Source organism: Punica granatum, chromosome 6, assembly GCF_007655135.1.
Source record: "Punica granatum isolate Tunisia-2019 chromosome 6, ASM765513v2, whole genome shotgun sequence".
NCBI classification, from domain to species: domain Eukaryota; kingdom Viridiplantae; phylum Streptophyta; class Magnoliopsida; order Myrtales; family Lythraceae; genus Punica; species Punica granatum.
Genome location: NC_045132.1, coordinates 27974856 through 28002801, shown reverse-complemented (window position 1 = coordinate 28002801; position 27946 = coordinate 27974856). Strand labels below are relative to the sequence as shown.

Here is a 27946-nt window from a genome sequence, read left to right as displayed (position 1 = left end):
ACAAAAGTAAAATTAAGTTAATTAAAGTTTATTTTTGAAAACAAACAAACCATTAATGTGTTACTGGAAAATTTAAATATTATAATAAAATCATCGATGAGAAAATCTTAATGGTAAATTGTTTAAATTCTTACAATCAAACATAAACTTGACTTAATTGACTAGCCCCATAATAAACTAAATTATCATGAATTTAATATAGGAAATCTTATTATTAGCTAGTGGAACTATTGCTTGCTTTTCTCTATAAACCTATGTTAATTACTGGCATGGAATTATTAACATATAAAATTCTGTGATTGAGAATATTATTTTATTTAGAATGTGATGATATATATATATATATATATATACACTAAAGCAATTAATAGTACATGCATTATTCAAATGGCATCAATGATACGTATGATGGACATTACAAATTTAGTTGCATCCCATATAGTAGTATATATAAATATATTCCGAGTTACAAAGTAATGTGGTTTTATATTATTATTAATTAATGCAAATAATTGATTGATAAGGAAATATTTAGAGAGATGTGGTGCGTGCGGGAAACGAAGGAGGTGGGAGCTCACGGGCGCTTGGGGAGGGTGGCGCTCCTTCTATATTTCGAATATGAAAGTGGTGGGGGCCGCCCGGTGGAGAATTGTGAACATGTCCCCTTTGGGGCCACCATGGGAACCCACCCCACCCCCTTCCTTCTTTCATTTCCTATACACTGTACTGTACTCTCTCTCTCTCTCTCTCTCTTCCCATTTTTCTCTTCTAAATCTGAAATTCTCTCTCTCTCTCTCTCTCCCTTCATTCATTCAATTGATCTCATACGTCTCCTTTTCACGTTCCATCACCAAGCTATTGAGTTCTCAACAATCTTTCTTCTCCCTCTCCCTCTCCATCGCCCAAAAGATGACTATTCCCTGCTGGCCTCCCTTTTCATCCCGTGATTTAATTACATCTTCTTCTTAAGCAGATCAGCCCCCATCTGTGTCATACATCTTCCCTTCCCATCCCGAAACTACGTATAATACTTTCCACGAATCGCAGCTAGCTAGCTAGTGTATACACATAATACTTATACATATGCACAGACGATGCTATAGAAACGGTCTGTTCTATCTTATCCTTGATCGTTCGTATATGTTCCCAATCTTTTAAAATCAGTCCCATCCATACGCGAAACGACATCATCTATATATAATTGTTGGGTTGCTGCAGGACCGGAAGAGAGAGGCCAGGAAAAAGCCTGCCGCTGTGACCGGACAGGGACAGGACGAGAGATATTTTGACTCGATCGATCTCATTTGCAATCAATCTAAAGTACATATGGACTCGGGTTCGGGTTCGGCAGCACCCGAACCAAGCAGCGGCACAGAGGGCCCCTCCGGGACAGGGACAGATCGGTCCCCAGCTCCAGCGGCAGCAGCGGAGGGATCGTCGTCGTCGTCTTCGATGGCAGCAGCGCCGCCGAGCAGGTACGAGTCGCAGAAGCGGAGAGACTGGAATACGTTCCTGCAGTACCTGAAGAACCACAAGCCTCCCTTGACTCTAGCGCGTTGCAGTGGGGCCCACGTGATCGAGTTCCTCAAGTACCTGGACCAGTTCGGCAAGACTAAGGTCCACGCCACTGGCTGCCCCTACTTCGGCCACCCCAACCCGCCCGCCCCCTGCGCTTGCCCCCTCAAGCAGGCATGGGGCAGCCTAGACGCCCTCATCGGCCGCCTGAGGGCCGCCTACGAGGAGAACGGAGGCGGCCGACCCGAGTCCAACCCTTTCGGGGCCAAGGCGGTCAGGATCTACCTGAGAGAGGTGAGGGAGAGCCAGGCCAAGGCCCGAGGGATCCCCTACGAGAAGAAGAAGCGAAAACGGCCGTCGTCGTCATCATCATCAGTAGTCACCGATGCAGTGGCGACGTCAGGGGTTGCTGTGTCGGTGGACACAATAAGCCATCAGGGTGGGGGTAGGGGGGGCGGCGATGCCGGCGGAGGCAGCGGCGCTGGTGGAGAGGGCGGTGACAGTACTCCAGCTACAGCTGTTGGTGGTGGAAATGCTGTCGGCTCGACCACCACCACGACGACGACCACTACTGCTGTATAGTTTCATTTCATTTCACTCAATTTTAATATTTTTCTCCTCTTATTTTTCCCCCTTCCCATAATTTTTCTTTGTTTTTTCCTCTCTCTCTTTTTTTTTTGGGGGAGGGCCTAGACCTAGCTATCATTAATTAATTATAGTCTCGAATTCGATTATCTGCTTTTTTTTTTCTTAACTGTAATTATGAGTGTTAATACATTACATAAATACATAGACATGTCCCGGCTAGGCGAGGGGGGATACTTCTCATAATCATAATCATATATAATATTCAAATTGCATATAATATTAGATCAATTAATCCAAATTATAAACATAACTATAATTAATTATTAGCTACACGTACGTACAGAAAGAAAGAACAATCATATTTACATTGAGCTTTAATCTTTCTGGAGAAGGTCGATTCTAGCTACAGCTAGTTAGCTGAGTAGGTTTGCGGAGCTAGCTAGCTAATTAAGGTCGATTCAAGCAATACCGTAGGAGTTAGGAGTTCGTTTTCCTTGGTTCTTTCTTTCTTAGTTGAATTTAATTTAATCTCGATGTCCCATATACGCACATATGTATCGCAGCTTTGGGGGTTCGGAAATTCTTTAAATCAATAACTGTTATGCCCATATATCATATGCCATTGACGAAACTTCATTTCCAAATAATAATTAAAGAAAGCATCACTTCTTCTTTTTTCTTTTTTTCCTTTAACGCTATTATTATTATTGTTTTAACTTTTGTTTTATATATGTGTTTTTTTTTATACATATGCCTCATTGATCACCCTAACTAATAGCTACTATCTAATCAGAAACAGTCCAGTCGTATGTGATGTGTGTGTATCTAAATCAAAAAATGTCAGTATAAAAAAGCCGAAGAGCGAAGCGTGGAAACTCCAATTGGAAACCCTCAGTTCCGAACAAGATATTGTTACTCGTTCGAATCAATTCATTCGATAATCCTTAGCTCCATATTGGTTGATCTTTCAATTTTAGTTCGACGAATTTTACATATTTTGTCCGTGTCATAATCGACGTGTTTTAATTATTCGTTCACATTAATTGTACGTAAAAATATATATAATTAACTAAAAGATATCTCGATATTTTGAAAAAACTTCTCAATATGAGTGGTACTTTTTTTCAAGTTCAATGTACCAAATTCTCTATAAATTCGAAATAAAAATTCATCTTTCCATTCACACTATCTATATATATGTGTTTATTTTTTTTCTTTTGGCATTCTTTCCTTCATTCTCGAGGCATAGCTTTCCAGCTCCTCGACCAAAATGTGGTCGATCCCACAAATCTCCACGACCAACTTGATGAAGGGGGGTAGAATTCCGTCATCAAAGTCCCCGATTGCCTCTCTCTTTGCGGTCATTAAGGTCAACCTCCACGCTCTCTATCTCTCCATATGTGGGTTTTCGTAGCTAGCTCAAACTTGAGCGAAGGTGAACATAGTTTTTTGTTTTGAATATCAAAAAGGACAATGGCTCCATTGAGACAGGAGAGTTTAAGCCAATCAATAAGAGTACATAATTACTTGTGAGCTTCTTCTTTGTAAGGATTGACGGGTCCAGATACCTTATATTTTTCACGATACCCGGATCCTACTCTGTATGGGACCAGTTCTTAAATTTTAGAACCAAACCTAACTCCAAAGGAGTCTAAAACTGGACCTTACTCGGAACTTATATCACATCATAGGTTTCGGATACTCAGCTAGAACCTATGAAATTTTCTTTTCTCATCATACACAACGCAACTGTGAGAGGCAGAGGTGGAGGGTTGGGGAGCAGCAGCCTCCCGAGAGCAGCATTTGCTCACGGAGCCACCACTCAAGATGGAGTGGGAGTAACAAAGAATGGAGAGAGCGCCTCTCAATGGAGTAGCAGCCACACGTAGTGGTCTGGTGGAAGGGCAACAATTGCAGGCAGATGTGCATAACAGAAATGGCTAAGGCTCGCGTTGAAGTGGGGAGAGCATATACCCGAGTTTTGTGGGTAGAATCAGGAAGCTGCTGTTCGGAGAGAATTTTGGAGTTTTGACGATGAGAGCTGGGAAGAGGCAGGACCTACGGGTGCGTAACAGTGATGAAAGGAGTTGGGGAGCAAACAAAAGGAAATAGGAATTTTTACTTATAAAAAAGTACCTATATATATTGAGGAATCGGTTCTGACTTCAATTCCAGTTCTAGGTACTATGTGTGTAGGAACCGTAATCCAATTCCACCGATTCCTAATTTTACTACTTCGATCCTACCTTATTTCTAATAAATACTACCAAGAATTCACCTGTTAGGATAGGTTCCAATCGGTTCCAATTCCACCTCACCCCTACTTCTTTGCACTTCGATTTTCTGAATGAGTATTGATATTGACTGGGGTTGGATTTGGTACCATTCCACGGTCCATGAATTTGCTCTTAGATCATTTGGTGGTTGATAACGTGCATGAGATCATTAATAATCATCAATTAAAACATGATGCTAGTTTTGATTTTAATTCGTTTATTCCTCGTTTTGCTATAGTCAATCACATAATGTTCTCTTTGTGTATTTACAAAATATGAATTAATATAAAATAAAGAAGTGATCATTCCATTGTATTTATAAAATGTATTTCCCAAAAAGTAACCAAAATATAGATGTAAATGTCTCGCGCAACACGCAAACAAGGATACTAGTTATTGCTTATCGGCAATCAATGGGAAATATATATATATATATATATATATATTTTCATTCCCTCTCTGCCCCCAATATTCTCAAATACATCTCTTCACCGGTATTAGCTAAAAAACGAAAATTCTAAGTTGAAGTCATTTGACCTTAAGTAGGATATTTTATTTTATCCTCTATAGGAGTATGACACAGTATCGTGCTCTTAATTTATTTGCGTAAAACTTCAATTTAATTGTGTAGTACTTCTATTTTTGCTGAATTATTTGTGTAGTACTTAAATTCATTTATGTAGCAAACAAATGAACTCAATTCTTTCTCTCTCTCTTCTATAATTAATGCTAAATGTAATGTAATGTGCCCATGGCATACTACATACAATTTTTGTCGGCGTGAACCTTCATATCTGAAAGTTCAATTGGGTTCCCACCAATCCAGTCGAGTTGAGTCGGCTCACTAAGGGATAAAATTCTCATAGCGTGAATTTTCTAACATTCACAATTATTTAAATTCTGAGACCTTATTTAAGCGGAACAAGCGCCGAACCGTTTAAATCAATTTACGTTAATTATAAAATAGAAGTTGTATATTATCATGGCTTGACATATAATATATACATATATATATATATATATGTGGTTGATGATACTGTGTCCTGCTGCTAATTGAATGTTGGGACGTCTATCAAAAAAAAAAAAAGAGAGAGGACGATGGCTGCAATCTATATATAATATATATGGAAAAAGCCATTTTTAGTCCTCAATCTTTGATCGGTATTTGGTTTTCGTCCTAAACCTTTTTTTTTTTGTTAAACTTCATTCTAAACGTTATGTTTTTTTGTTCGTATTGATCCTACCGTGACCTTTTCTATCAAAATCTAACAGTTTTCGATAAAAATTAATATTTGAAAATTTAAAAAAAAGTAAAAGTTGAAAATTGAAAAAAAATGATAGCAAGAATCGGGAAGCTGGGCAAGTAGAGGTAGAGGGGGCGGAGGGGGCCTGCCGGCGCCCACCACCCCCTCCCCCAATTCTCAGTCTCAGAATATTTTTTTTCCCCCCTTCTGCAAGAGATGTTCCCATTCCCATTTAGTTACCGTTTGCAAGGGGGAGAAAATGGGAAGAGAAGGAACAAAAGCAGCAACAGAGGACGACAGAGCAGGGGGCACGTTCCCTTTTTCTTCTACGTCGTCAAGAACAGATTTTTGAACCTCATTTCGATCAACTTCAATCTCAGAATTCTCCCCTTTGACAGATCCATGGCTGCAGACAATGCAACAAACCTCCTTTTACGACCATAGGGTCCTCGAATGATTGTAAAAACTAACTCAAATCTCCAAATTTTTCCTTTTCGATTCCAGCAACCTCTACGAAAAACTGTCCTGATTTACCTTCTCATTTTAGACATCTCACTGCTTCTGGTGCAAAGGAAGCCAATAGGAGACTAGAGAGGCGCTGGAAATTGGACAACGGAGAGACTTAAGCAAGCGGGTTGAGTCCAGAGCCAACCGCTTCAATGGTGAGGGCCCGAGATTGAGAGTTGGGGGAGGGGGTGAGGGGTGCCCCCTCTCCTCTCCTTGCCCAACTTCCCGATTCTTGCTATCAGGCTTCCCCACCCTCAATTTTCGCTTTTTTTTAAAAAAAAAATTTAAATGCTAAATTTTATTGAAAACTGTTGAATTTGGATGCAAAAGGTAACGGCCGGACCAATCCAACAAAAAACCGTAACGTTTAGGACGAAGTTCGACAAAAAAAAATTCGCTTACGAAGAAAACAAAAATGTCACTAAAAGTTGAGGACTAAAAATGATTTTTTCTATATATATATATATATATATGTATGTATGTATGTATGCATGCAATATCTCTGGTCTGGTAATGGATGGGATGGATAGTGCAGTTACGTGTGCACCCTTATCGATGATGATCCAATCTGTTGAATTGCACTGCTCTTTCTTTCCATCCTCTCCATCATGATTTATCTCTCTACTTCTTAATCTTCTTCTTACCTCCGCGGAGGAAAGGAAAGCTGGGAGGAGAGCTGTGTGCGTGTTTGTGTGTCTGGTCTCAGTTGATTCTGTCTCTGTGTGTGTGTGGGCCCCACTCTAATTGAATTCTGGGATTTTCTTTCCCTTTCACTGGTGAGAAAGCAACGTTTCGTCTGGAGATCGCAACAAAACAATAGCTTGTGATTGCTCCCCCACCAAGTCATTCATTTATTTATTACTTTTTTAATTTTTTTAAAATATAATTGATATTAATGAATTATTGTCTTCTCCGATCCTTCAATTCAAGTTTTTATCTTTTTAATTTTATTATTATACATATTATAAGCGTAACGCACCCACCTCACTGTGAAAATGACCAGGAGCCAACTCCATGCTTCCTGCATTATTCTCCGCCAGCTATGTGTTTATATATATATATTCCCATATCCATCATCTCATCCTACAATTATCATTTTTTATTTTCGAGCAAAAAAAACTAAACTTCTTCTTGAAACTATTTTTCACTATAGACTTCTCCAAAATCTATTTCCTAAAATAGATTTATACTATTCTTTTGATTATTCTTCTAATCCTACAACGTTTGATTTGTTTCATCTAAATCCCTTTAAAAAAATCTGTTTTATTATTATGACCCTTTCTCAAATAATATTTTTGATAATTATTTCTCAAATAAATTATTTTTAATAGATTTTTCTCATCAATTTAAATTTAAATTTTATAAAAGAAACTGCTAAAGATTTTTCTTGAAACTTTTAAGAGTTATGTTAATCCGAGTATGCGAGCTAGAAAATCTATTTGATAAATAGGAATATTGGAGAAATTCTAGTTATAAATTATTTAAAATACTATCGAGAATTTTACGTAGAGAATTCAATATTTTAGAAATAATTTAAAACTATCGGAATAAAACAATAGGGAATAGTTTTAGTTAGTACATGCATGCCCTATAACATATTTATTGTAAATTTGGTATATTTGTTTCACTATGTATGACGATTATGTGGAGATTATACATCTTAATTATGATAATCTTGTACATTGTTATGACTCTTTTTAATGGGAAGAATTTTCATTCCGGAGCATCTCTCTTAGATTTACTATAATCATACTTCCTATCAACTAGTAATATATATTTCCTTAAATCCAAAAAAAAGAAATATATATTCCCATAATTCTTTTTATTCTACATAAAGACATTCGAACTATCTAACTTCCTATACTTTTAATTCAACAAAGCTTTAATAAAATTCTAACATGTATTTTGTAGTTTCATCCATAAATCTTATAGATTGATTTACGCAAAATTTATTTTAAGATATGTTTAAAGCAAGTTTGTAAATAATTCATTCATGATAAATTAAATTAGGCTTTTTTAAAATGGATTCAAAATAAACAAATTAAAAAGTTATAGGGACTAGAAAGATAATAAAAAACTGCCATAAATCTATTTTGAGAAATAATTTTTGAGGAAGTCTATTATGGGAATTATTTTCAAAAAGAAGTCTAGTGTGGGCAAAGCCTCCTTACATTTCCCTCTTTATTTTATTCTCTTCATTGTTATATATTTTGCTAAAATAGTAATAATATATATGCATATTTTATATAATATAATATAATTGAAGAGATACGACAGCCCTCAAAGCCACTCAAAAACAAAAAAAATCGAAAACCATTCATGTGAACTGTTTATTACCCTGAGTTCTCATTGACAATGCGTCTCTCCAATAAATCCTGTAGCTTTGCTTCTTCTTCCCACCCCCCACCCCCCAATGTTGCTTTATGCCAATTGTATTCACTATTCAATCTTCCTCGTTGTTATCATCATCATCATCATCATTATTACTGGTGAGAATTAATGTCGCACCTTTTTTTTTGTTTACATATTATTGTATTTACGTTATATTTTCATGAATTATTGTATCCGCTTTAATCATCACTTTTGACATTGTCCTTGCCGTGCATACAGAAGGGGAGGGGGGTTGCGCGGTTTTGTGTATGAACAAACTGGAGTGTTCCTTTCCCTTGTGAAGTGGTGTATATTTAGTTAATCCAAATTAAGTAACCTTACGGCTCTTTTAAATATTATATTTGAGATTATTAACAAAGTGAAATAACCATCCTCCTAATTCACTGGAAAAAAATAAAAAGAAGACAATATTCTATTCTCCAAAAGGATGTACGAGCATGTTTTCGTTATGTACACTAATATCGGAAAACCCTACGGATTTCGACTAATTCAATTTGAACGGGGTCGGTTATTAATGGGTAAAACTCTTTTACTCAATAATTTTCTCCATTATTCACGGGACTTGAAGCCGAGACCTCACTTAAAGGAAATAAGTGCTGAATCGCTTAAACCAACATTAGTTAGTTAGCGCATGTTTCTAGTGTTTTCTTTTAGCCCAAGATCAAAATAGCCTGGCATATATATATATATATATATATATATATTATTACTATGAACAAATTAAATAGTGTCACTCTCTCTCTCTCTCTTCCGTTTTCTCAATGTAGGCCGTAGAAAGAGCTCGAGTGTGCATGGACATTCTTGAGGGATAATCCCATACGCTGAGCAAGAAAAGAAAAAAAACAAGAAGAGGGCTAATCCTATTCAAAGAGCGTTTATTATTAACACATTGCAGCAGCTCGTGGCTTAATCAGTTATATATATATATATATATATATATATAAGAATTATAAGATATATAAGAATAAGAAAAGCGTGCATATATAGAACAAGGGACAGAGGCGAGGACAGAACGCTCGTAATTTGTTTCCGTCGGCAGATATATATACACACAAACATGTACATATATATATACATAGGTACTCATAATTGCACGCGATGCGACGGCAAGTATAAGTGGGCCGGGTTTGGACAGTGATATGAGAAATCTTAATTAAATTGGACTTAGAAAAACTTATGAGAGATAAATCAATTTGTGAGAGAAAGAGATCAGAAGAGAAATGAAGAGAAGACAAATGTGCATATATATATATATATATCAATTATTTCCAAAAGTTTTGCATTGGTTACAATTTATATAAGACATATATCAAGAAAGTATATGCATTTATAGTAAGCTTTAATCTATTCTCTCTCTCTCTCTCTCTCTATATATATATATATATATAATGTGAACCTCATTTGGTGCGTTTTCACTTTTTTTTTGTGTGTTTTCACAAGTAAAAATGACACCAATTATTTCACCAAAAAAAAAAAGACGCCAATTATACCATTTCACTCTACCATTAAAAGGGAACGGATGAGTATGATGTTTTCAAAAACCCCATTTTGCCCCTGCCTTCCCTTCAACAAACGTTCCTTTCCCGCGCCCCCTCCACTGACTGCTTTCGCCTTTTGCGCCCGCTAGAAACTCCACCTGCAGTCCTCACTATCGCCCTTATTGCCTCCCCGCAGACGCCCTCACCACCGACCTCTCCCTGCCGGCCCCTTTGTTGCTCAACCAGAAGCGCCACGTTGTCGAGTTGCCTGACTTCTAAATGGCCGCAATTCCTTTCAACTGTTCATGCCTTTTCGCCAAACCCCCTCCTCGCATCTTCCCTTCTGTTTCCGAATCATCCCTTTAATATGGACCTGCAGACATGGAACATCCTCTTTCCCTTTCCTCTCCTTCCAGCCGGTGATGCGCTCTGCATCTCTAAGGTGCTCGTTCAAATGCCTTGTACAAACGGCTATTATGTTCGACTTTGCTTACTAAAGCAAAATCAATGCATGCCCGAGAAATCGCTGATTCGCTGGACCAAAGGGAGGATTTACAATTGATTTCACATTTACCGATGCGAGTGTGATCTAATACGTGGTAATTTTCCATTTAAAAAAAAAAAATCTTTATCCCGGCCACTCCAGTCTCTGCCTACTGCCATCGCCACCCTATTCTTGATGCCCCTGCTGGCGACTCCAGCCCCGCTCAATCTGCTAGGACTATAGTGCCGCGGCTGAGTCCCTTCAACAGATACCAGCCTCTGCCTTCTGTACTGGCACACTCCTTTCCAATCCCTCTCCCGTTTTCACCAATTCCCTATCTTGTCTTGTCCAATGCGTTAGGAGATACCTGGGTGCCAAGGTTGTTGAGGGGCTGACCTTCTTGTCTCAATCAACCCGAGCCCAAAAGAGAGTTATCCAATATAATACGAGAATGATCAATTATCTTCTCAGCGAATCAAAGTTGTCCTTCCACCAAGAGTAAGTCAAATTTATCATTCGTTTCAAACATTGGAACTGAATGCCTTGCCTTTCTTGTTTGTCTCCTTGGTTTTGCTTTACAAAATTGCTTCTAAATTAGTTTGTGGGCAGCGAGTCAATATTTTCATCCATCAGTTGCCCTTCTGAATAATTTTGGATAGTTGTTTAATGTCTTGTAGCTGCACAACCCATGATCGTATCATTGAGATGGCATCGTTTGATATTAGTGTAGAGCTTGTATCCGCAAATATTGTTGCAACGTTATGAAGTTATTCGTGTTCTCACTGTACTCATCAGTGTGATCGAGATAGCAAAGGGGAGGGTTCGCCAATAGATGGGACATGAAGTACGACTAAAAATATATGGACTGCGTGAAGAAATTTTGGCCCAGCAAGGTGATGCCATCATCGTCCAGCTCACAAACAGTCCAGGGATGAAAATTGTAGCAATTAATTCCACACATGGACTTTAGAGATTGTCTTAATCACATTAAAAATGTTTTGCTGGTTCTTAGATGCTTTTTGAGGCTGAACCGGTTTTTGGTCCTCGTGCATGGTCTTGGTTGCAGATAGGATACTGAGCAGCAATGAAATTGAGGGTCACCAACTGCCCGATTCTTCCCGGGAAGAATTTGATGTATTGGTTCAATGTCAACAGAGTTAAGTGTATAGTGAATCGCTTACTGTCCATACAGAGGAAACAAGCATCGGAGATTGAGGTGTGGATTGTTTCTTCCGATGATTATTGCAATTGGTTGATAAACTTTCAATAGCTTGGCCTTCGTAATTTAACTACCATCCTTGGATTCTAGGACAAAAAATCCATTTGGAACTGTTCCCTCTCTAATTATAGAGCCAGGGAAATACATGCGCCAGGTTGTATGGGTCGTTCCTGCTTCTCTCCCCACGGGAGTCTTGGACCCATTTAGTTAAACGTTAATGTAAGTTATTTTTTGAGAGAAATCTTGATGGTCACTTGTCCGCATTATTGACTGGTGCATTTGTACTTTTCATCTTCTTTACCATCCTCATTTGCAGACGTGCTGCAACATATTAAGCTTGCTCCCTGTTCGTTACTAGAGAGGGATCTATAATGAGATTTTGCCCGTAAAGCATGGAAGTGCAGTTCGTCCATTTTGTAGGGCCATTTTCATTCGACTTAATAATGAAATCATAGTTGTATTACTTTCAGTAGTCCACTATATGCAAACTCAACTATTCTTGATGTATGATCTCTCATGAATGTCTATGGGGAAGAAAAGAAATATTGAAGGGAACGAAAGGTCATGTCTGCAAGATAGCTTAGGATCAATTCTAGACATTAGTTAGTCCAGTTTCCATTTTGCTCATTCCTCAGAATGTAGTTTTCACATTATATTATATACTATATATGCTTGTGTCAGCATTTTTTTCATTGTTTGATGAAACAAAATTTGTTAAGCGGGTTACCTTCTAATAACCTCTTCTGTCGATTCTTTGCCCAGTAGACTTCATTTAGACTGAAAATCATTATACGTATTTTTTTCTTGGGTAAAGATAGATAGATGGCCATTAGCTTTAGGCAATTCTAAGAGAGGCAGTTCTTAATAAAATTTTTATTCTTATTCTTTCTTTCTATCCTGCTGACGTTTCTGTCAGATCAACTGCTTTACTCAATATGACATCTTCCAATCTTTTCGGATAGAGTTGAAGTGGCCTTGGGCGGATCACATTAGGTCATGCAGCTTTATTCATTCAAAAATATATTATATCAATGTGGTGCTTTGGTGCTAATTCCAAATCACCTGCTTGATTTCCAGAATGGAAGGCGGCCATTAGTATAGCTACTGCAACCGACTTGTTCACATTAACTCAGTTCTGATGACCTCACTTTTCTTAATTCAATTCTTGCTTCTCTAAGTTCCAAGGTAAAAATCAAGCCCTAACTTTATGTCTAAATTATCTCTACTCAACTCTAAAACCAAACACACTATTAAAATCAGATCTACAAGCATTCTCAATCGCTTCTACTTTCTTTGCATCAGAATTATTTTGAAGCTTATTATGCTTAAACAAAAGCAGCGCATGTCACTGAAACTGGTAAGGCCAGAAGTAATAATGTTGGTAAAATGATTGAGGAAGAAGATGGTGGGGTTAAAGATCACAACGAGGTTTCTCACGTAGTAGAGGTTGGAAAAATTAAGAAGTTTTAAGAATTCTTGATTGGTGGTAGCACTGCATCTGTATGCAGTTAAAATTTTCTTTTCAATCCAACAGCTTCAAAAGCATACTTTTAGAGAAGTTCCTTGTGTGGACAATGAACGGACATAGACAAGTCAATGAGTGGTAATATCTTTACAGAGCCTCATCAATGTTTGTATTTAGGATGCGTAAGAGCTCCTCATGTCGACATCCGGGCGAGGTAGGGATGTTAATCCATTTTTTAATGAATATCCAATCGCTGAATTACTGTATCAACTATTAGATTCTAATAATATATTTATTACCTATTTAAGAACTTAACTCATTGCATAGCTGCGGGCTGTTTTGTTTCTTAAACACATGCAGGTTGCTCCGGTGAGGCAGGTGGCATTCTCCTCCCAGTCTTAGGTGATGAGTTGAGTACTGTGTATGAAGCTTTAGCGGCCTTAGCAACTAATCTCAAGTCCAAAGATGTAGAAGGGGAGCACGTCCTTGGAAAGTCCCAACTCCGGTCCAACAACTAGAAAGCACATCCTAGACTGCCCAGCTTTTGACAGCACTTTGTGGGATAAAACTCTGGAAGGGCATTGCAATACTTGAGTTAAAGGTCGCAAGTGACTGCCTAGGTTTAGTTTCTGTCTTCTAGGAAGTCGAAATAGATCAATCATTGAATGAAGGAAACATGGTATCTGTTGAAACAGTTTTGGAGGAACACATTTTCGAAAGAATTCCCTGATGGAATTTTGTATACACTTGGTAGACAATTGGACCATCAGCTTTTTTATATATTTTAAAACCAAACTGTTTTATATCACTTGGCCTTTTTAATGGAATACTTATGTAAGTAAAGTATTGGATCGATATAAGCATGTGTATCATCGATCAATAAGGTTAAGAATCCCTCTGCAGTGAGTACAACTACCCTTGATGATAATCTTTGGATTTATTTGGTTGCAGAGGTTTCGTTGAAGAAAATGTGGAAGTTCTCAACTTTGGTCCGGAAGAAAGTCTTTGTTTTCCTACAAGCTCCATTTTTCCTCTTTTCTAGAGAAATAGAGAGACAAATTCATGCTTAACCAAAAAATCATGTTTTTCCACTTATTTCCTTACCTCTTTGTATATGGTGTTAGGCCTGGACGCATATCTAGAAAACATTATCCATAAAACAAGCTTGTCTCCTGGCCTTCAATTTTCCTTCTTTCAGGAAATGTCTAAAATTTCCTGCTGCCACATACTCTTATTTAGATATAGACGGGTAAGGATATTAGCTATATATGCTGGGGAAAAAAAAAAGAATCTGGTGAATAGAACGAAGTGTATTTAGAGTGTTTTTCATGATTTGGAATATACTTGTTTGGATATGTTATTCAATTCTCCACTTTCGTTCCAAGTTTACTCGTATAATTCGTAAAAATTGTGAATAGTCACTTTTGATAGTCACCGTCTAGGGACTCTTATCTTTGCCCGTCGCTAACAACTGAGAAATGCACCAATTAGATGTTCATAACGCATTTCTCCATTGTGATTTAACCGAGGAGGTTTATATGCGTATACCACCGGGATTTTCTCATCGGCGTCCAAGATATGCACGTCGCCTACATAAATCTCTTTATGGTCTACGACAAGCATCTAGAAATTGGTTCTCCAAATTTGCGACTGCTCTTCGCAATTATGAACATGCTCAATTCAGTGCTGACCATTCGTTTTTCACTCTGTAGAAAAATGGAAATTTTCTTGCAGTTTTAGTATATGTTGACGACTTAATTATTGTTGGAAATAACTTGGAGTTCTATGATTCACTCAAGCTATATTAGGCTACATGTTTTCGCATTAAGGATTTAGGTCCGAGCACTATTTTCTTGGAATTGAAGTCTCTCGAATGGAGAAAGGATTATTCCTCAACCAGAGAAAGTATGTACTTGACATACTTAATGAATGTGGTATGCTCAATTCTCGGCCTTCTTGATTCCCTGTGGAATAACAAGACAGATTGTCTTCAAATTCAGGTTTTTCATTCTCTGATCCCAGCAGATGTCGCTGTCTTGTTGGTCACCTCATCTACCTGACACTCACCTGTCCCAAGTTATCATATTATGTTCACATCCTCTCCCAATTCATGCAAGATCCACACCAGGATCATTGGGTGGCAGCCATGCGTATACTTCGATACTTGAAACAATCACCAGGACAAGGAATTTTTGTTCGACCACACTCTATGGAGCTAGTAACCTATTGTGATTCTGATTAGGCTAGATGCCCGATGACTCGAAGGTTGGTCACGAGCTACTTCATAACACTTGGAGGTAGTCCAATCTCGTGGAAGAGCAAGAACAGACTACTATATATCGTTCATCTGCTGAAAACGAGTACAAAGCAATGGCAGTCACAGTTAGTGAGATTATGTGGTTACTCAATCTACTTTCATCATTTGGTGTCACATTGTCTGGACCTACTCAACTATATTGTGACAACCAAGCAGCACTCCATATTGCTGCTAATCTGGTATTCCATGAGTGAACCAAGCATATCGAAATCGACTGCCACTTCATTCGAGACCACTTACTATCCAAAAAGATAGTCATCGATCATTCAACTCGCTGACATTTTCACCAAGGCTTTGGGACGTGATTGTTTTCAATTTCTCCTCCGCAAGTTGGGAATTTGTGATCCTCATTTACGGGATTACGTGATATTCTCTCATGATTCTCGCGATTTGTTTCCTTACTATATTCTGAGATATTTCCTTGTACATAGTCTTGTATCATGGGATAGATAGGTGGCAGGATTAATTACATGTAGCATTTAGCATTCTTTCCTTGTATTCCTTTTAACTGATGGCTATATGTACAGAGACGACATATCAATGAGATTAACAAAAACCATTCACAGAAATCTTGAGTTTGTACATATTACATACAAGATATGTATATATATATATATATATATAGAGAGAGAGAGAGAGAGACTTGAATGAAATGAAGAAAAGAAGTGGTTGGTGATCACAGGCGCGGTGCATTTGCCGGATGCGTCCGTTAGCGTTTGTTTACTACAAATGACTCGACACTAATCTTCCATTCCATCTACCATGCACTCTCCTGCCCTGCCCTCCCCTGCTGCTGTAGAGTAAGCAAACTGCAGTGCACCAACCGGTTATTATTATTATTATTATGAATTAATTAATCAAAGTATACTTACTATGCATGAACTTGCTCGCTGCAGTGATTTCATTCACCTCAATCAAATTCAAGAGAATGGCTTCTCCTCCCTTCTTTGCCAGCTCCACTGCTTCCAGTCTCCCCCTCCTCCTCCTCCTCCTTGATAGCAGAGCAGCGTTTTACAATTGATCGATCGATGGAAGAGCAGCGTTTTACAATTGAGGCATACAATACCAATGGATGGCAGAGCAGCGTTTTTTTGACAAACTAGACAACAAGCACCAAAAGAGTAATGACTGAACCTCCTATATATATTTCTATTACAAAATCACTCTTCTATATACCAATAAAACCTACCAAACTATAAGTTCTTCAACATCATATGAAAAATATAATATCCACAAAAAGAACAAAACCAACACGGCTTGACAACGCATCATTATTTTCATTCGCCGACATTGGACTCTTCATACCGTGAATATCTTTTTCACTTTCTTCATCTTCCTCTGGCATATCGGACAGGAACCATCTTCCTTCGCAATCCTACATTTTTTTTCCTTTTTAATTGAATTATTATACATCAAGAACTTGACACATCGTATCATAAGGATATATCAGCAACTAATTAAAGTCCTGTGCAGGGAATGCTTCCACGGGAAGCTGCAAGCATGTACCTGGATCCACAATCGAAGCAGGCAGCGCAATGTCCGCAAGGAAGGAAGAAACAATCCCTTGGAGAGTCGAAGCAGATTGCACAGAGGCCACGTGGGTTGTTGCAGTTTTCCCCTTCTGCTGAAGTCTTTCCTTCAAATGAAATCGAAGATGCCACGAACTTCTCCTCCAAATCCTCCTCATCGTGCGAGACAGAATCGTAAGACGAACCCCAGCTCGAGAGATCGTCATCCTTGTTTGGAATCAGCGGGGTCCGCTGCTCAGTTTCGATCCGCTCTGTTTGGAATCCTGTGTCATCTTCCCTGCTGGTCTGGCACGTGTTGCAGAATCTGAAGGCTAACAATATGAGGACAGTCATTGCACCTACAAGAAAGGTAAAACAAAGACATACAAAAAGGCAGACTGGACGTCAGAGAAACAGAAGGTTATTGTGACATGAAAAAAGTACGTGATCGACCAGAGAAATGGGGCATAAAGAACCTGATCCAACAAAATATGTGATCCACCTGGGTCCGTAGGAGAGCTTGACGTACCAATCGTCATCAACAGTGCCCTGAGGAGGAGAGAAAACAATTGAAGATTCCATACATGAGATAGGAAATGCACAAGTTCCTTTCTGATTTATTTATTCATGGGAATCACTTCGTCCCAATACACACACACACATACATATACCTCTTCTGGAGAAGTTAGAACAGCAGCATTGTTCTTCAGCAGATTGATTTTCAAACTGCAAGAAGGGTTCCCCAAGGAGCACTTGTAGTATGCCTTCGTGGTGTCATACAGCCGAGCCTTCACAGTGATATTCAACTCTACCTGTAAAAGCATCATTTCAATTAACTAGATAAGTTCTCGTGATTCGGTATTGGACTCTTCTAGCCGTTTGTACAGATTTCTGATCAACTCAAGGAAGAAGTTCCGATTAAACTCATTTGAACACTTGGCACAAAATATAATAGATTACAACCTCCACCCCCTCGGTGTTCAAGTTTCCCACGGCAATATAATAAGCAGCAGAGTTTGAAAATGTCTGTCGGAGTCTACCACTACCTGCGAATAGGACTGGCTTAGAAAAGTTCCGTTCAAATGAACGGCAAAAATTGATAGCAAAAGAAAATGGAAAACGAGAAAAAGCTCTGGACTGAACAATTAAGGTGTTCACCATATATGATGTCCATGACAGGGTTGTATTTGGATAAGATGGGTCCTCTATCCATTCGACAAGTGTTCCTCTACCTAGAAATCAGAAACAATTTGGAGAGAGTGGTTTAGAAAAAAGATAGATATCATTGCCTTCAAATTCTTCATAGCGCAAAATATCCAAAAGTAGAACCGAAACGACCAAATAAAAGTTCTAACAAGAAGTAGTGCAATTGAAAGTTTAAAACCAAAGAGCACGACCAGCCTGACCTTTTGCAACCACAAGGGACAAAGCCAAGGAAGACTGTACGCCATACTGGATGTCCACCTCCGAGCCTTCATTTAGGAAGTACATCCATTCCTGCAAATCGAGTTATCTGATAATTTTAGAGTTAAAGTAGAGTTGGATTTTGATTTTAATTGATTTATAGGGCCCGTTTGGTTTCAGAGTTTGATTTTAGAATCATGATTTTAATTTTAACTCTACCCAGTACACAACAAAAAATACACGTTTCCCGAGTCAAATTTATAATACCATCTCATTTGTCCTTTTCCACAATCAAAGTTACTTTAACTCTGAAACCAAACGCACTCGTAATGATTGTGTTGTTGAATTATGAGAAAAAAGTAATGAATAATTTAGAGAATTTAGTATTAAAAATTGAATTGATTGATTAAAAAAATTGAAGAAAATAGGAAAAGTAATAATTACGTTGTTGATTTTTGTTATATAGTGAATAAACTTAAAGTTAGAGTTAAAATTTAAAAGATATAATTCACAAACCAAACAGAGTATAATAATGTTATGCAAATGTCTGATCAGTAACAGGGAAAAAGTACAGTAATTTGCAGCGGAAATTAATTAGGCCACAAATGTGATAAAACTCGGCACCTTGTGAAAGTTGGCTGGTATAAAAGCCCTGTGTGATTCTATCCATTTTTTTTCCACATTGAGGGGCGGATGTCCGTAAAATGCGTAAAGCATTGGACCAGCTTTCGACTCATCTAACTCCTCCACCTGTAAGATTTTGCTTGAAAATGGGAGCAGATTGAAGTAATAAAATAAAAGGAGAATGAGATGAACGGCGGTTATCACCTTAATATATTGCACAAAGAACGGATTGGTTTGTATAAGCCTAGAGCTGTTTGGCCCCAACTGTAGATTAACGGATCCATAAAAGCCAAGAATCAAGGTCATGGATGCTGCTGGTAGCAAGCATGAGTAAAGAACAGGCAAAACAGATCAAATTTTGTTCCATGGTGGTGAATGACTTGCACAATAAATTTGCAGGATAATTCAGGCGTGCTTCATATGAACATACAATCTGAAGTTGCTAATTAAGGAATGTCGTAAATGATTAAGAAATACAGTTGGAATTTCCTTCATTTCTGACCAACTGCCAGCAATATTTTTTGTCAAATCACCGTCAAAAGACAAGCTACCTCATTCAATCAAGACATGCCCTCTGCACCGACATATCCGTTCTTTTATCTCAATATCTTCGACAAATTGATATGCAAATAATACATGAGTTAGCTAGAAAAGGAATTTAGAATATATGATTCAGAAACGGACCGAAGAACCAGAAGGTCACGAGGACAACGAGGCAAGACCACACATCATCTTTCATCTCAGAGGGTGAGGCGTCGGATATCGAAATGTTTATTCGATAAGACATGCGGGAAGATTGCCTCTGCTGGTGCTGGAGGGTTCCATTGACGTAACTGCTCCCTTCTGCTTGCACAACCCGTGAAGAAGTGGGCGCTGAGAATGAGGAAGAAGGGACAGGAGGGTGTTGCCCGGCGCCATTTGATGCTTCATCTTCCATTCTCTCCCCCAGCACAGAGCAGAAGAGGTTCTATGGAAACCGGTGGTATTTGCCCGAGAAGAAGTTACCCGTCTTGGGAACAAAACTTGGCCATGTTTGAGATTTTCAGTTCAAAGGACAAAAAAAATATAAAAAAAATGCGTTACATGCCTCGAGGTCGAGGTCTAGGGCTTTGGTCGTCTGAATCGGCCATCGATGGTGCAGAGCCTGTGGGGAGGCGAGAAACATCACCACCAAGCAGTCCTCTCTCTGGGTCTCTTTATTTGGAGGGAATGGTAGTTGGGTTTGTGACAGTTAGTTCCAAGTGAAAAGCCGCTGAGTTGAATGGTAATTATTTATAATATATATATCTAGCTAATTGGTAGGGATATATTAATTAATTAACTTAATTAAATTATCCAGCTACTCGGTGCATAGATATATATAAGGTAAGATAATTGGAAGTTCTTAATAAATACCTTCCTGTTGGGTTACTTTCCAGGCTGACCCAAACAGTAAAAAGCCCGGCGTAGCCGCGGAGGCGATGCCATGGTAATGATGGAATTGAAGTCCCCGCCACATCGCATAACCTTTCTACGTTGAACCATAACAAATAGGCAATTGGTTAATAACAGGAGCTGCCTATCATCAAGTCACCCTATATAATCCCATAATTCAACGCGCCATAGACTCGAGTCAAGAGACATAACAATAGATCGAAGATACATGCAATGAGTTCAATGGATTGAATATAAGAACGTTTTGTTACGAAATTTCTAAATATTAAGCTGAAGAAGAGTCTCAAAGGAGAAATCACAAACAAGTATCATTCGCTATTATCTTTATATGTGCTATTAAATGGAATATAATTTATATCTTGAAGTTGGTTTATATTTAATTAAGTAAATTATTTTTTAGTATATATATATATATATATATCAATGTAATGGTCTTTTATTATCTATATATTTTAAAAGGAAGTATTTTTTTAAAGTTAAACATGTCAATTCTAATTATAAGATAAACTATTCTATTATCTTTGCATTTTTAATTTTATTATCATTTTAATAATGTTTTAAGATATAATTTGACTTTATATTCGCACCAACTTCCCCGTGCAAGACACAAGCCGTCATCTATTTTAAGTTTAATATCGTGCGTAGCGCAGATGACTCTCTAGTAATGTTGCAAGTTCAAGTACCAAAGTGAATTTTAATATTTGTTTATAAGTATATCTTTTTGCATCCTAATTAACCTATGTTGGTGGTAAAAAAAGAAAAAAAACCTATGTTGAAGTTTTAGAAATGTTGTTTCGCCTAAAAACAGACAAGTCAATCTCTTGTTGACACGTGGTAAGACTTGCGTATCAGGCGTGCCAAGGCGCTCTCCTAAGATTATAGCGAAACTACCAGTTACCCTCACCGTCTTACAGCGTAACTCCACGGTCCGATAGTCTGTAGATGTAAGCGGTAGCTAGATTTTGTATAAATAAAATCGAGTCGTGTATCACGGGTGTCAAATTGGCATTCAGACAATGAAGTGGCTTTGAGGGTTAAGCCGCCAAAGTTCTACCCACGAGCGAGCGATTTTATGCCTTAAAGTGCTTGTGCAAGGAGCAGCCAGTTAGCCAGCTCTAATGATAGGTTAGCAGCTTAACTGCTAACGGAATCCCACTGGGTGCAAGCGACTCAGCTGGGGGCAACCGAGTGTAAAGAAATCCAACCCAGGAGTCGAGATCGGGTAAAAGCCAGATCCTTGCTCGGACGATAAAAGAAAGAATAAAGTCGAGGGCTTTGGCGAGGAAGTGTGAGAGAAAGAATGTAACAAGACATTCCAAGGGGTAGGTGAAGAAGAACGGAACCAAGGGACCCGACAAGGGAGAGAGGCGAATTGGGAGAAAAAGAGAAGAAGTAGGGTTGGAAGATGCGAAAAAGTAAGATAAGTAAAGTACATGGTGTAAAGCCATTTTATTGATGTATTGTTGAGAGAATTAAATGTTACTCACACTCTTGCTTATATAGGACAGACCTAGGATCCCTAATCCGAGCAAGAGCAAGCTTATTACATCGAAAGGCATCAAAACTAAGCAATAAAATCTTGCTATACTAGTAGCCGGCTAAACTAGGAAAGTAAATATGCTCCCTAGCCAATTACATAGAAGCTTCCTAGTTACAATATTCCACTTGCTAAACCTTCTAGAAATCCCCATATGGACAACCTGTTAATCATGGAAACACTTCCAAGCATCACAATTAGGGTACCGGCTATGCCTTTGTTACCTTAATCGCACGCATCAACCTAAGCACTGACACAAATTGAACTTGTTTCCATACTCGGCTAATGACCAAATAGGTAGTGCTAGTTCCCATGTCTAGTGTGCAAGTAAAGGAAATGTCTCCTGCCACCATGTAGAGTAACATACTTGTCCTCTTAAGTGTTTAGATTCGTGTTTTGCTATTGTTTCGGAAAGAGTCGAAGCTTCTCCCTTGAGAGAGCTAGTTGTCACGCTCTCAGTTGAATAATCTAATTAGCCCAACTAGCTGCCGATACGACTTTTTTCTTGAATTCCAGATCCGCTAACGGCTTTTCAAGTTGGGTGATACAGTGGATCCTCCAGTAGGCCTTTCAAGCCTTAGATCATGGATCACCTATACACGTGGGCCTCTTTAAAAATGTTGAGTCATGGGCCTAAAATGAACCCAAATTCAACCAATTGAGCTTACTAAATTATCAAGTCCGTTACTAACTTGTAACGGCCATTAGGTGTAAAAAATGAGTGTAAACACATCATATCTGGCAAAATTCCTTCTATAATTCTGAGGAGGTTCTGAGAGTTCAAAACTCCAAAGTCACTTTCTTTGCCCCGAGGAAGTTCCAACTTCCAAAAGCAAACGGAAATCACTATGGAACCAAACCATGCAATAATATATTGAACGGGATAGAACATAAACAAGGCAAATGTCTTGTATCTAGTGTTTGCCGAGTAACATGACATGCACGAACAACATGTTATGATCCTATCTTATCCTATGTATGGTTTATCGATCATTAGTCATGACTAGAATCCCCAAACCAAACCCATGCCAGAGGAGAGGAGGAATCTACCGAGCGAGAAGATTGGGTTGGGTTGGGTCGATAAGAACTTCGGCCCATTTCCACTATATCTAAGGCGTAGCGAAGTATGTATGTAATTAATTCATTCATTGTATTTGTGGCCCATAACTAAACTAGCTTCTCAAGTTCCTTTCTTCCTTCCGACCGCCCGCCTTGCATTGTTGTTGCCTTGGGTTGCCTCCCTATATTATATATATATATATATATATATATACATGTGAGAAATTCTAATATACTCCGTATCATTATCATTGTGATACACTTAGTATTTTAATTTAAATATTTAATATTTTAATTAAAGTATTTAGTACTTTTACTATTTATCATAGATTATATAAAATATTAAATACTTCAATCGTAATATTAAACACTTAAATTGAACGTAGAAGTAAAAAATACTTATACTAATTACGATTACTAAAAATACCAAACGTGTCACATTAATGCATGTCATGTTGGCCAAAATATATATATATATATATATATATATATATAAGGACGTGACGTTTTCCCCGGTTCACTCAGTTTCGCTCGCTGCATCTTCTCACACACAATCCCTGCTCCCACTCTACCATACCATCCATCCCATCTTCTCTTCACTCGATCGAAGAAGCTGTGAATTGAAAGAGAGGGAGATGGTGCATCTGAGGTCCATTATGCTGCTGAGCTTGGTCCTCTTTGCGAGCTTATCTCTCACTCTCACTCAGGTGCGTCCGTCGACATCTTAGGTCCATCCAGCTCCAGTTCCGTGGTTCCTTTTTCTTTTCTTTTCTTTCCCCCCCCCCCTATCATTGTGCCTGCTGTTGATTGATTCATTCGACCTTGGACAGCTGCACTGTGCTCTCGATTTCTGTCATGTCAGCTTGGAGGAAACGATGTACTCCCGTCCTGTATAGTATACGTAGATAGAGATCATGATCATGAGATGACATCTATCATCTATTCTTCCGCATCCTCCTTCCTGCTGATGTCGAGATCCTCTTCTCACTGCCAGTTAAGGTGCTAATTCTCCGATAGCTAATCTCTACGTTAAATAGGTTATTATATAATTAGCATTTAGCGGCGACCGAACAAACAATCCGACCTGAGATAGGATGTACTAGTTGTAGGAACGTCGATCAGTCAGATGCAAAATGTGATTGAAGAAACGAAGTGATTGTTCTGGTGGGTGGCTGAATGAATATTTGATTGATGTTCCGCAGGCCAAAAAGTCAAAGGACCTCAAGGAAGTGACTCATAAAGTATACTCCGACGTGGAGATTGATGGAAAATCTGCAGGTATGTTTTGCATCTTTATGTGGAGCTCATTCCTCGACAAATAGGTTAAACAGTGTGAATTCTCGAGCCTCAGGGGTCAGGGCATCTCATCATGAGAAATAATTGCCAACTCTATGCACATGGATAAAGGTTACGGATGTGGATATTTCGGATGTATGATCATTTATCAAAATTTGAATATAGAACAGTGCTATGCAAGGTCTTCCCTAAGGTCGAAACCGGGGGTAGAATTTTTTAGGTATTACTCAGCCTCTCACCTGCTTACTTTGAAGTCTGGCTTGTGCATATAGCACCGTATCGTCTATTGCTTGGGTTTGGATTTAATGAATTTTCTCCGAATTTTAGTATGTATGCCTTTTGATTACATGTGTTTAGTATAATGCTAAGCAAGGTCTTCCTTAAGGGCTAAAGTGGGGGTAGATTGTAAGTATAACTCAGAGGCTGACCTGCTTAGCTTGAGTCTGGCTTGTCCACATAACACTGTATTGTCTATTGCTTGGGTTAATTCGTGCTTGCTAGACATTTTTTTTTTAATTATTTATAATTGGTGGCATTGTATTTATAGGCTAACCCAATATAAAAAGTACAGAGACCAAGCCAACTCTTGACTCCCCCGAATAAATTAACCACCAGACAATAACCAAAATTAAAGGGCTCAAAACAAGCAGAGCCAAATAACAGAACCTCTATTACAGGAGCAGCGAATTTTTGCATAAGCAGCTGGTTCCATTTGATTTCTTTTGATCTAAGAAAGAGAGGCCCAACATCCAATAATCTGAATAGTTTTTCATGAAGGCAATTGCATGAGCAACTTAAATTGTAGAGACTTCAGGTGTCAAGACTTGTAGAGACTTCAGGTGTCAAGACTTGAGTATTACATGTAAACTGTAAGGTTGGTGTTCTACAATCTTCTGGTCCAGTTAAAACATATTAAGTCCAGTTCAGACTGGAGATTGGTTACAACTTAAAAGTACTCTTAGTTTACTACATAATAGAAAAATTCTCAGCAGAGGTGGAAAGTGCTCTTCTTTACATGTAATTGGCCAATCTCGGGGTAGATTTATGAGAAAGAAACTTGTGCATGTTTTCTAGATTATGAGAAAAATGTTTGTCTTGATATTGATTGTACATTCCTGCTCATGCTTATGCTTTTATGTTCAGGGCGCATTGTCATGGGCCTCTTTGGAAAAGCAGTTCCTAGACTGCAGGTATGCGGTGCATAATCCCTAATTCATAAAATATTAAGCACACATATATTCAAGCTTGAAAGCTGGACCATTGCTGACTTATCCTCCTCTTTTTTTTTTCTTTTTTTTTTCAGAGAACTTTCGTGCATTGTGTACAGGTAAGCTTAGCCGTCAGCCTCATTTCCTTCACGAGACGTTTTTGTTTTTTTGGGTTACAGACAACATGTGTTTTAACTCTTTTGCTTTTTTGTTGAAGCTTTCATCAATGGCATATGCCTCTGAGACAGTTTTCCCTGTTACTTAGCTTGGAAGTCACCTTTGATCATTTAATATTTATATTTAACTGAAGGTGCTCATAAGATCAACGTGTTCTAGACCACCTTATAGCCGGCAGAATTATCTACTACCCGTTTTTCGCTGAATACAAAGGCTGGGTCGGGTTATCTACTACCTGTTATCATTGGAATAAATAGGCTAATTTTTTCAATCACAACATAGAATGTTAAAGTTCGTAGGAAGAGGCCCTCAAACACATGGCTAGGCTGTTAGTATATTACATATTGGCAAGCAAAAGGTTGCATAAATCAAAACGGATCAAATGGTCTTACAAATTGGTTTTTATTATCCTTGCTGTGATTATATCTTGTAAAGACAAAGTATGTATTTTCTACATGCTTCACATGCATGATTTGTGTGCTTAATCTTTTTTCTAGGGGAGAAAGGTGTGGGAAAGAGTGGGAAGCCTCTTCACTACAAGGGAAGCATTTTTCACAGAATAATTCCCAGCTTTATGATCCGGGGGGTGATTTCACACTAAGTGATGGCAGAGGTGGCGAATCCATCTACGGGGAGAAGTTTGCTGATGAAAATTTTAAGATAAAGCATACTGGCCCGGGTAATGTTACCAACGACCATTCTTTTTCTTGTGAATTGGGAACTGGTGCTGTTAATTGAGTGCCATCACAAGCATATGGAATAAATAGCTGACTTTCCTTCCCATCCCATTGTTCCCTCTGCATAAGCAGGGCTATTGTCAATGGCAAATGCTGGTTCGGACACCAATGGCTCCCAGTTTTTCATCACAACTGTAACAACCAGCTGGTAAGTTCATATGCATCAGATACAAACTGGAAGTAGTAAGCATCGAACTCAAAATCAAATGCCATTGCATTGAGAGATTCCTTGCTAATTACAAAAAAGTTGTCGATGCATGTTGCATCCAGCATGCTTATACACTAATTAAACAAATCCACACCTTTAGGGAAAGATCAAATACACAACATCGAACATTTGGTGTTTTTAGATCTGTTGCTAATTACCATATGAGTCCTAAAACAAGTGAAAAATCCGTTAACATTTTTTATATGATCTTCTTTCATAGACAAACTAAATGACTACTAATCTACTGTTTTTATTATTTATTTTTTTCTCTGGTGTCAATTGAATCTTCCGAGGAAAATGCTTATGAATATGGGAGTTGAGGAAAATGAATATGGAAAAAGTTGATTTATGCAAAGATGGCGTGATTTGCTTGCACAGCACAGCTGGTGTGACGAATAATACTCTTGTAATGCAGGTTGGATGGAAGGCATGTTGTCTTCGGAAGGGTGCTGTCCGGGATGGATGTAGTCTACAAAATCGAGGCTGAAGGCAGGCAAAGTGGCACCCCTAAAAGCAAAGTCGTGATTGCTGATAGCGGTGAGCTTCCCCTCTGATGTGTCCACTGCAGCCTTCAATACATCATCATCCCCTCTTATAAATCCAGGGTCTGCATTATTGTTAAAGAGTTTGTTTAACGCGTGCTAACTGATAAAATTTTGGAATTTGTGGCTCCTGCACTAACATGTTTTATTAAGTGTCTGGTGTGGTGGTTAGTTCTTTTCCCTTTTGCTTCAGCATCACTTATTAGAACCATATGGTTTCCATAGTACACGCATCAACGGAATACCTCCGTTTTTCACAATTATTGGATGAGACCCATAATCCTTGGTTAAAAAAAGGAAAAAAGAAAAAAGAGGAGGATAGGATAGGATAGGATCATTTACTTGTCGGGTAGAGGATGCACTATTTCTTCGTCATTCATATTGGAGAGGTCAATGTGGAAATCCATCAAAAGAACAAATCGCGCCTGATCGAGTGCATTAGGATCGTCAACATTGACCTTCTTTTTTTCTTTTTTTATTTCTTGTGGTTGAAACGATCCAAGCGTTATCCATTTTTGTCATGCATAGGTTGAGGACATTCATGTATCATGAATAAGCTTTGCATGGCCGGGAAAAGAAAATAGAAGATTCGCATTACTGGTTAACGAGATAAAAGTCTCACAATATTAAAATTTCATTCACTTTTTTGTTGAAATTGGATTAGTTAGCCTGGACACCTCTCATTATAATTAGAAAAAAAAAAGGTTTAAAAAATAGTCTGAAAGAGA

At 38.3% G+C, this 27946-nt stretch overlaps 3 protein-coding genes, 1 long non-coding RNA gene and 1 pseudogene across 18 annotated transcripts; 3 read left to right on the top strand and 2 right to left on the bottom strand.

The window, feature by feature from the left end:
- The first annotated feature begins 736 nt into the window (after nucleotides 1-736).
- Nucleotides 737-2346, top strand: LOC116212146 (protein LIGHT-DEPENDENT SHORT HYPOCOTYLS 5-like). Its single transcript, XM_031546718.1, has 2 exons — nucleotides 737-1108; nucleotides 1219-2346. Exon 2 carries the CDS (start codon nucleotides 1327-1329, stop codon nucleotides 2095-2097), a length of 771 nt encoding a protein of 256 aa, XP_031402578.1. The 5' UTR covers nucleotides 737-1108; nucleotides 1219-1326; the 3' UTR covers nucleotides 2098-2346.
- Nucleotides 2347-5563: 3217 nt separating this feature from the next.
- On the bottom strand, nucleotides 5564-6296 carry LOC116211827. Its single transcript, XR_004157756.1, has 2 exons — nucleotides 6158-6296; nucleotides 5564-6029 (listed from the first exon to the last, which is right to left on the bottom strand). It is a non-coding gene; the product is annotated as an uncharacterized LOC116211827 (long non-coding RNA).
- A 3761-nt stretch (nucleotides 6297-10057) lies between these two features.
- LOC116212426 lies at nucleotides 10058-13975 on the top strand. Of its 15 annotated transcripts, none has more exons than XR_004157848.1 (5): nucleotides 10058-10981; nucleotides 11279-11376; nucleotides 11550-11699; nucleotides 12780-12887; nucleotides 13528-13975. XR_004157848.1 is itself a non-coding variant. In XM_031547038.1 (2 exons), the coding sequence occupies exons 1-2, from the start codon at nucleotides 10367-10369 to the stop codon at nucleotides 13683-13685; spliced, it is 336 nt and encodes a 111-aa protein (XP_031402898.1). In that variant the 5' UTR covers nucleotides 10058-10366; the 3' UTR covers nucleotides 13686-13975. The 15 variants fall into 15 exon arrangements, 1 of the variants encoding a protein (XP_031402898.1); XR_004157847.1 differs by having other exon boundaries at nucleotides 13321-13975; XR_004157843.1 differs by adding an exon at nucleotides 11793-11921 and having other exon boundaries at nucleotides 12780-13975.
- A 2050-nt stretch (nucleotides 13976-16025) lies between these two features.
- Nucleotides 16026-20186, bottom strand: LOC116211959 (E3 ubiquitin-protein ligase APD2-like). Its single transcript, XM_031546510.1, has 10 exons — nucleotides 19705-20186; nucleotides 19225-19331; nucleotides 19021-19146; nucleotides 18399-18489; nucleotides 18151-18224; nucleotides 17956-18054; nucleotides 17664-17804; nucleotides 17469-17541; nucleotides 16991-17351; nucleotides 16026-16859 (listed from the first exon to the last, which is right to left on the bottom strand). Exons 1-10 carry the CDS (start codon nucleotides 19955-19957, stop codon nucleotides 16784-16786), a joined length of 1401 nt encoding a protein of 466 aa, XP_031402370.1. The 5' UTR covers nucleotides 19958-20186; the 3' UTR covers nucleotides 16026-16783.
- A 3387-nt stretch (nucleotides 20187-23573) lies between these two features.
- Nucleotides 23574-27442, top strand: LOC116210410 (annotated as a pseudogene).
- The last annotated feature ends 504 nt before the right edge of the window (nucleotides 27443-27946 follow it).